The sequence below is a fragment of the Amaranthus tricolor genome, chromosome 9 (genome assembly GCF_026212465.1).
Source record: "Amaranthus tricolor cultivar Red isolate AtriRed21 chromosome 9, ASM2621246v1, whole genome shotgun sequence".
Classification (NCBI taxonomy): domain Eukaryota; kingdom Viridiplantae; phylum Streptophyta; class Magnoliopsida; order Caryophyllales; family Amaranthaceae; genus Amaranthus; species Amaranthus tricolor.
In genome coordinates, this window is record NC_080055.1 from 2,948,631 (window position 1) to 2,958,335 (window position 9,705).

A 9,705-nucleotide genomic window follows, 5' to 3' on the forward strand; every position below is an offset into this window, starting at 1 on the left:
CTCACGGCAACAAGTGAAGTAGAAAACTTGGATGATCTCGACTCATACATGGAAGCAATGGCTTAAATGGATGCAAGTAGTGGCTTGGAGCCATGAGACAAGAGATAGAGTCTCGTAATAGAAATCACTTGGTCTATTTCAAAAGCATCTAAGAATAAATGGGTTATGGGGTGAAAATGAGTCTTCAAGAAGAAAGAAGGATCATTTTGTGATGCTGTCTCCATCTACATAGTAAGGGTAGTTGCAAATGGTTATTTCCAAGTTGAAAGTATAGACTTCCACAAGGTGTTCTCTCTAGTGATGAAGCATTCTTCAATAAGGCCCCTACTTGCTTCGGTGGCGATGGAGGACTTGGAGTTACATCAATTAGATTTAAAAACATTATTTCTCCATGGTGATTTAGACGAGGAGATCTACATGAATCAACCCAAAAGTTTTGAAACAAAAGGAAAAAAAGACTGTGTGTGGCGCTTGGAGCAATTGATATAAGGTAATCTCCAAGGCAATGGTATAGAAGGTTGGACTCCTTCATGTCATCATAGTTTTGCACGGAGTTCATATGATAGTTGTGTCTATATGTGGAGCACTAGTATGGGGTATTTGATTTATTTAGTTTTGTTTAAAAATCATGTTAGTTGCATTTTATTCATATTTTATCCCCATTATTTAGCTTGAATATGTTGGAATTTTGCATATTCTTGCTTGATTTATTTGGGATTTTATGCTTAGTTGGGTGTTTTATTGTTTGTGAACATTTCAGATAAAACTTGTCAAAATCGAGCATAAATCAAGTACATTTGGCGCATATGCTGCTTACCCAATTTCGGAGGCTCAATGGAGCAAAGCCTCGATAAGCCAAGTCAAGAAAACAAACCAAACGGGAGCTAGAGTAGGCCTTTTGTAAGGCCACTCAACCAAAAAAGGGTCGAGTCAAACTAGCTCGAGCAAATCCAGCACCTGCACTAAACACAGAAGCTGAGCATGACCATTCTTAAAGTTTTCGACTTGGTAAAGCGAAGTGGCTTTGTCGAGTGAATTGTAACTTCTCTTCAGTAGCTTGGGTAAATTTACAGAATACATTCCAAAAGCAAGAACTTGAGACATCAAAAAGAAATCAGCAAGTCTCTTAATAGATCGTCTCTTTGAGAGACAACTCTCAAAGCCCAACCCAATTCACAAAAACACTTACTACGCGCACAAATTTTACAAAAACATCTACTGTAATTTTTAGTAGGAATTTTGAACTAATTTGTGGGATCTAAACTAGTTTTTATAGGCATTTTGCATATTAAAACAGACATTTTAAATAGTTAATGTTGGCATTTTGAATTAGTTACAGTAAGTATTTTTGCATGCTGAAGTGGACATATAAACACCTATAGCACATAATAAAAATACCTACAACACATAACAAAATCACCAACAGCAAATAACCTAAACACCTACAGCACACAACTAAACCCTTATAGCAAATAACCTAATCACTAACGACACATAACAACTTACTTGATATACTATAAACCCCTACTTACTGTAGCCTAAATGCCTACTTAAAGTATCATAAAACCCTACCAAAAAAGCGTGCAATTACACTACATTTTCTACTTTTATTTTTTAAAAAAATAATGTGCGAAACCATTAGAGAAGGTCTCTTAAAAGGAAAATCAGACATTTTAGCATATTAGTACAATTACATTGTTTGAATAAGTAAATATAAGTAATTCCTTTTTTCTTTTTGATAGCAATATTAGTAATTCCTTTCCAAATGGATGCTCATCTTTATTTTTTCTTCATTGAAAATGATTGTACCTAAGACATACAGTGTACCTTTCATTTCACCTGTATTGGACTTACTAGTTACACTTCCTTTTTCTTACCAAAATTCTTGCTACTCCCTCTTAAAAGAGCCCGCGCGCTTGCATAGAAAGCATATACCCTTTATCTGTTATAGGCTTTGGCATCGATGTAAAACCTCAAAGGTGGTGCCGTCCAAAATGCAACAACGACTTGCAAAATAAACACTTTTCTGCTAGAATTAATCACTAAGAATACCCGGTTGTGGTAGGATTAACAGCATCATCGGATCCAACACTGGCCTTTATTTTCTGTATCATCTTCAGCACTTGCCACATTGGAGGCCTTTGTTCGGGGGATGTCAAACTGCATAATCCCGACACTTCAACTAGCATTGCAAGGTGGTTGTCTTCAAAGTTGTCGTCATCACCCCTCATTGCCTTCACCCAATCGAGCATATCGTGAGGTGCAAGGAATGGATGTTGAGATGGCAGTTTGCTTGAAAGAAGCTCCAGCAACAGAACACCAAATGCATAAACATCTGTCTTCGGAGTTGGCTTCCAAGATGAATTTCGGGCCTCAGGACCCCTATATCTTGCTGAATCGGGATCTTCGTTATCAGCATACGCTGCTGACAGTGTAGCAAGACAATAGTCCGTCACACAAGCCTCGAAATCTGTGCCCAAAAGGACATTACAGGCTTTTAGGTTGCCATGGATAAGTTTTGATGCTTGATGAATGTAAGCTAGCCCCTGAGCTACATCCTCTGCTATCTTTAAACACGATGTCCAATGGAGAGGTTTTGCTCGTGTCGATCTCGATCCTGAACAAATTTAAGGTTGCTATAAGATACAAACAATGATGAAATGTAAAAGGAACAACGTAACAGGCAAAAATCAACAACATTCCTAAATGTGAAGACAATAAATTTACCATATTATCCGACATTCATTAACTAGATGCTTGTAGAACAGAGACTTAGTATAACCGAGATTTTCAATAACAGCGTGATACAGTATTCCATCATTGAAGAAAATAAAGACCAATTAAGTAAGAAAAAGATAGAAGAGATTACAACGCTTCAATTATGTAAGGAACCAACGCATTCATATGTTCAAATCACATATATTGTCACAGTAATAGTTTTATCAAAAAAGAACCAATACTGTCGGCCTTATCCACAAAAATGAGGATAGAACTTCCTTCACCAAAGAAATTGCGCATAGCACCTTCACATGTTCAAAGCAGGGAATGCTCCCATCAATTTCCCCCTCCTTTGTAAGATGAACTCAACAACGATGCAACAATTTAGGATTTCACCAGCATGGGTTATTTCCACTTCCGATAGTCAATCCAAAAGGAATTTACGTAGATTCTAGTAGTTTTCCCTCATATGTCCTTCAATTTTACAGGCAGACATCTCCTAATGAGTACATCTATTAAACAGCCAAACAGGTAATTTGTACAAGGTTAGGAAGTGTTTGAAAGGACTTGATCATTCTCCTATGATGCCAATTGTTTCCAGGAATGCTTAGAAAAGCTTCCAAAACAGTTCTCTACTGTACGTGAAGATACACTCAAGGACACTACAAATCAACAATTATGGGAACTTAAAATTAATAATAGGAATCCAAGAAAAAGCTGCAGCTATTTGGGAAAATAGAGGTAAATCATAGAGAAAGTGGGAAAATGCCAATCAAAAAATCACTACTTTGTTCACAATTCTGTTTCAAAAATTGGAGCCAGAGTATACACAGGTACAGACCCTTGAGAAAGGGGAGGTTCTCACTCACAGGACTACATACTGTATTTGGGGACAAAACAACTATTTGGGATAATAGAGGTAAATCATAGAGTGCTACCCAGCAACTACATATAGGAAGCCATTGTTTAATTTTTTCACGATTTCTGCTTTTGAGGGAAAAAAAGAGTGGAGGTGGGAGGATAAGCTTGGAAAAGCCAAGTTTGATAATGATGTGTTGCAACTATCCCACCATCTTTTGTTGAAGCAATGAACATAGATAGAGTGACTCAAGGGTAGTTGCTATCTTCCTGGGCTTTATCCCATTCATAAATATACCTGGCGCTTCTATGAGTTAAACACAACAAATAGGCAATAGACCCACATGTGATCAGTAATCTCACATCGAAAAATTAGAGATAGGTTGATTAACATATAATCTTGATAGGCTACTCCTATTACCAATTGGTTTGAGGATGGAAACTAATCAAGTTTGTGTGCATTTAACTCTCCACTTACGCGGGTCTTGTTGTGTAGAAGCTCAATAACAAGAAGGATATCACATCACTAAAATAGTGAGTTGTGGACTTGCATATACTGCTTGATGGATATCCTCCCAATGCCATATGGTTTTGGGAAATCATTAAGTCTAATGCTCATAACCCGTGCATTTTTAGGATCGAGTCCTCGAGCGCCCCATGGTGTGTCCATACGAGTGGACTCACGGGTGATTATTTGATAAATTGTTACAACCTAACATGATATTAGAACTTATGGTAGTTCTTGAATATGATGCGGCTCACATGTGAGGGGAGTATTGAAGAAAATACTTTATATGTGTGGAAGATCCCACATCACTAAAGCAGTGGATTGTGGACTTGTATATAATGTTTGGTAGATAATCCTTCTAATACCATATAATTTTAGAAAAACCGAGCCTCATCAAGGATGTGTCCAAGTCAACGCTCATAACTCGTGTGTTTGTGGGCGCAAGCCTAAGGGTGCCACGTGGGTGTTCCTAGACGAGTGAGCCCACAAGGTGACTATGTGACGAATTGTCACGACCTAACAATATCAATATTGATTTCAAGGATCAAACTCAAACAAAACTTTCTCAGTTTTGTAGAAAAAGTTACATTTGGTGTATTTTTATTTTGACTTAAACAACTATCAACAATCCTTAATTTTGGTTCTCATTGTCAGCCTAACCCTTTTTTTTTGTTGAAATGATCAGCCTAACCTACCTGCACTCATGATTGAATGTTATATTGAGACTTTGAACACCAATACCAAACTAAAAATATCCTTGTCAAAAATTAATAATAAACTTTATAATCTTTTATGCACAAATTAAAAAGGAATAAAAAAGCAAAAACATGTGTGGTCCATGAAAATGAACATCTCTTCTCTATATTTGTGGTCATCTAAGCCAATTTGTTAAATTCTAACATGGTATCAAAGCCCAATTTGTTGTTGGGCAATTATGACAGGGCATTTAGTCTCACCACTAATTAAGAATGTTGACTTGTAAGAGGAAGTGCACATTATTAGTTTATTACTCACATGTAAGTTGTATATAGAGTTACCTCAGGCCCATTTATTAAATTCTAACAATATGAAGTATGTTTCACACAATATAATTCAAACGAAACGAACAAAGTTGATTTTCAACGTCCCTTAAAAAATTTATTATCCACTACCCTAACAGAAAAAGTTGACTTTCAAGTTTCAACTATGCTAATAAAGTGTTACTAAGTTTATTTATCAACAAAAAAGAAATAGGCATTGCTAAAAAATAGGTACCTTTTTCAAGTGAGATTGAAGTATTATCGAGTGAGATTGAAGTGTTTTATAAAAAATTAAGTCTACGAACATTTTAATAATTTCATTTAAAAAGGATCAGGATAAATTGAAAAATTGGCAAATAATTTCGTTTAAAAAGGATCACGATAAATTGAAAAATTGGCAAAGTTTAAGAATTGGGTTTTCTTATCCACGTCTTGGTCAAGTTGACTACTCTAATAAAGTGAGAAAGTCAAAAGGAATAGCGGGATAAACGGCATTAGGCAGTGATCAGTGATGTGCACCATTAACGACAGAAACAGTGAAACACCATTCTCAGTCACTCCTGGAAATTTTCAACTTTCTCAACTATCTATGCACGATATATCAGAATCACCCATTCATACCTTTAACAACTTTATATAAAACGTTCATATAAAAGGGAAACTACTTCTGCAAAAGATTAGAAAAACTTTTATAACAGGAGATCTTTTTCTGTTTTTAGCGTTCAATTTCAACCCAAAACCCAATAAATAAGCCATCAAAAAAGCAATAGAAAAAAATAAATAAGCCATTAAAGCATAAGACAAGAATTTCTTCCCTAATCCAAATCTAATCCTTTTCCTTCACAATTTATATTTACTACTCCCTCCTATTCAGCTGAATTGTCCCATTTGACTTTTCACACTTGCCGAGGCAACATTTTAACTCTTAATATCTCAAATTATGCTTAATTAAAAATTATAAAAAGTTGATATTAATAATCCTTGTATTGAGACAAATCAAACAAGATCCCATATGACTATGTTTTAACTTATAGATTTAGAGTAAAATACAAATTAAGAGTGATAAGTGAATAGTGCCAAAAAAAAAATGGGACAATTCAGCTGAATAGGAGGTAGTATTAACTTTCCAAAACTCATTCCCTTCCAAGCTCCTCAATAATGGAGGCTTCTCCATCGAACTACATTAATTAACAACTAAAAAAAAATTAACTAAAACTCTTAGTTTTTGGCAAAAGATTGAAACTTTTAACATGTTGAAAATAGCTTCAATCACTTAAAAAGATTCTTGGCAAGTAAAACAAGTTGATAACCCAACAATGATTAAAGTGTCTAGTAGAAAAATTAAAAGGAAACCAAAAAGTTTTGGAGCTAAAGTAGTAAAAATGAAGATGAAAATTAATGGGTTTTTCCCAAAAGTGAAGGGAATGGAAGATAAAGATAAGGATGGGCGGTCTAATGACCGATGATGAAGTGGTCACTTTAAAGCTTTATATATATTTACAAATTAGTCTTTTTGATAGTTAGTAATAAATAGTTATAATGAGAATGAAAATTAGCGTAATTTTAGTTGAAAAATTTCTTGGCTATCTTGATGATCATACTTGTCCAACTTCAATCATCTCGTTTTCTTCATTTTAACGTATTATCATTAGAAGAGATGATATTAAATGCTAATGGAAATTTATAAACAAAAAAAACTTTTTTGTGGTCAAAAATTTATTACCATAGAAATGAAATAAAACTTTTGATAAAATTTTATACTATAAATTATTCTCATTTACACCATTTAATACCTCTAATCAAACAAACCGTAGAGATATGTTTGAATGGAAGAAAATTAAGGGAAAGCAAAGGGGAAAATTTTGGAGGGATAGGAATTCCTTATTTTGATAACAAAATGGAAGAAAAGAAATTTAGACGGATTGAATACATAATTTTTTTTAAGATACTAAACTTTCCAAAGTTAAAAAGATTTAATGAAAAAATGCTATCTTCCTTACTTTTCCTTCTCTTCCCCTTCTCTTGCCTCCTAAACAAAATAAGTATTATTTTCTTTTCGTTTTTCCCTTCCTTTCCCTTCCCCTCCCTTTCCTTCCCCTTATTTTCCTTTTTTTTTTCGATCCCTTCCCCTCCGTTTCCTTCCCTTTATTTTCCTTTTTTATCTCTCTAAAATTATTATCTAAACATAGTGTAAATATACATTAGATTAGCTTAATAAAAATAGAGATATCTCGGTCTATCCTAAAACAAGTATTTTAATATATACTTCACTTAACCTTGCTCTTTTTTACATAAAAAAAATTGATAAAGCTTAAAACAAAATTTTAACAAGATCAAATTAAAAAATTCAAAGGGCCAATGGACCAAATAAATGAAGAAATGAAATATCATACCATGAATAAGATTGAAAACACTACCATTAGGTTGATAATCATAAATAATCAACCGTTCTTCTCTAGCTTGAAAATAAGCTCTAATTGGAACCAAATTAGGATGTCTTAAACCTCCAATACTTTCCATAAGCTTTTCAAACATCTCGCCATTAACACCACTCATCTTAATCGCATCAAGTCGTTTGACGGTCACGATTAACTGATTATCTAGCTTTGCTTTGTATGTGGTCCCCATATTACCTCTTCCTAACATCTCAGCTGAAGCTCTCATGAGCTGTTCTAAGGTGTACAGTTTCACCTCTGCGCCGCAGAACACCAGATTACCACTCTTTTCTCTCCTCATTCCCCCAACTCCTTCAACAATTTCTTTACATTTATCCTTCAATTCGTTGCTTTGTGAATCTAACCTAACCCTAATGACTTCGGGTTCGGAAATTGGTCCGCTTGTTGAAGTTGCGGATTGTATATAATCTCTTGTTTTTGATCCATTCGCCATTGTTGCTGTTGTTGTTTGCGTTGTTGTTCTTTTCTTCGCTGCTAAAATCATGAACAGCAGTGAAGAAACTAACAGTAACCCACCAAGAGAAAACCCTAGAATAATAATCTTTCTTTTGTGGCGGGAATTATTTGATGGAGGGGAAAGAATAGCTGCAGATTGATCGGATGAAGGTGAAGATTCCGGTGTTGTTGAGGATGGTTGATTTGTTGCAGAAGAAGAATCAAAGAAAGGGGACTGAGAATCACATGGCAAATTAATAAGTTCCCCACATAAATTAGGGTTTAACGCAAACGAAGAACGAGGAAATTGGGACAAAGTAGGAGTATCAGGAATCTTCCCAGAGAAATTATTACCAGATACATTGAAGAAAACTAAAGCAGTTTGGTTAAATGCGGGAAGTCCGCCATTAAACCCATTAAACTGAAGCTTAAGAGTAGTAAGACGATCAAGATTCAAAAACTGAGGAGACAAAGAACCCGAGAAATTGTTGAAAGAAATTTGTAGAACACGAAGCTTGTAGAGGGTGAAAATGGAAGGTGGAAGGGAGCCAGTAAAGAAATTATTGTCAAGGATGAGAGAACGAAGGTTAGAGAGAGTATGGAGGTCAGAAGGAAGAGGGCCAAAGAGTGAGTTATTGCGAAGGACTAGAACTCTGAGTTGGTCGAGAAGTGTGAGAGTATTGGGGGGAAAAGTACCGCGTAAGGAGTAGTTAGGGAGTGCAAAGCGGATAACACGAGCTTGTTGACATTTAACACCCTGCCATTGACAGTAATCGAAGTGTTCATGGAGAGTGAAGAGGAGTTTGTTGTCGAGGTCTGCTTTGGATTTGAAGGAGAGGAGTGAAGCGGCGTCGTTTGGGTGTTGGGGTTGGGGTTGGGAATGGGAATGGGTGATGTTGGAGATGGAGACGAAGAAGAAGAGGAAGAGAGTGAGATGGGGCATTGGAAGAAGTGGGGTTTAGGAGAGGGGAAATGGTGATGGTGATGCCATTAAAGGAGGAAGAAGAGAAGGTTTAAGAGAAGGGATAGTGATGCCATTAAAGAAGAAGGAAGAAGGAAGAAGAGAAGATTTAGGAGAGGGTCATGCTGGTAGCTGGTGCTAACAGAGAAACGCAGAGTATGCCACAGCCATATGCCTTTTGGGATGGGATAATGGGAATAAATGTTGGTGGAGCGTTTAGTTTGGAAGGAAGTGAGGGAATCTTGTTTCGACACTAATATGAAGTACTATACTTTTTCGTTGTATCTTAGTTGATATAATTCCTATGTTTCAATTTAATTGCAACATTGCTATTTTACGCAGTTTAATATATTAACTTAATTTTTACTATTTTTAATTATGTATAATAAAATATTATAAAATTTTGATATTAATAATCTTTGCAATGAGACGAATCAAATAACATTTCACTTAATTATGTTTTAACATATTAGATTAAAAATTAATTACAAGTTAAGAGTGATGAATGAATATTGTCATTTACTAATGTTGCAAATAATTTAAAACGGATGAGGTATTAGTGTTTTAAGAAATAATTTAAAAGTCAACAAGGCATTAACTAGGAAAAAAATAAATGCAAAGTAGTCATTTATATAGTTATCTTTTACCAAATATAGTTTTATAGCAAAACATTTGAAACTGTAAATAAGAAAGTGTTCCAAGTATAATGAAACGAATGAAAAACTCTTAAATTATTGGTTAAAAAGCTGA

General features: G+C 35.0%; 1 protein-coding gene across 2 annotated transcripts; it reads right to left on the reverse strand.

The window, feature by feature from the left end:
• Positions 1-1,328: 1,328 nt before the first annotated feature.
• LOC130823837 (probable inactive receptor kinase At5g67200) lies at positions 1,329-9,217 on the reverse strand. Of its 2 annotated transcripts, none has more exons than XM_057688635.1 (2): positions 7,521-9,217; positions 1,329-2,617 (listed from the first exon to the last, which is right to left on the reverse strand). In XM_057688635.1, the coding sequence occupies exons 1-2, from the start codon at positions 8,935-8,937 to the stop codon at positions 2,043-2,045; spliced, it is 1,992 nt and encodes a 663-aa protein (XP_057544618.1). In that variant the 5' UTR covers positions 8,938-9,217; the 3' UTR covers positions 1,329-2,042. The 2 variants fall into 2 exon arrangements, with proteins under 2 accessions (XP_057544618.1, XP_057544617.1); XM_057688634.1 differs by having other exon boundaries at positions 7,497-9,214.
• Between the last annotated feature and the right edge of the window lie 488 nt (positions 9,218-9,705).

What these genes read in the sequence shown, in the direction of transcription:
- LOC130823837 (XM_057688634.1), bottom strand. Translation starts at nt 8,937, where the DNA reads ATGCCCCATCTCACTCTCTTCCTCTTCTTCTTCGTCTCCATCTCCAAC. An exon ending in TGTTTTCAATCTTATTCATG is followed by an intron (nt 2,618 to 7,496) that starts GTATGATATTTC and finishes AAATTTGTTCAG; the next exon opens with GATCGAGATCGACACGAGCA.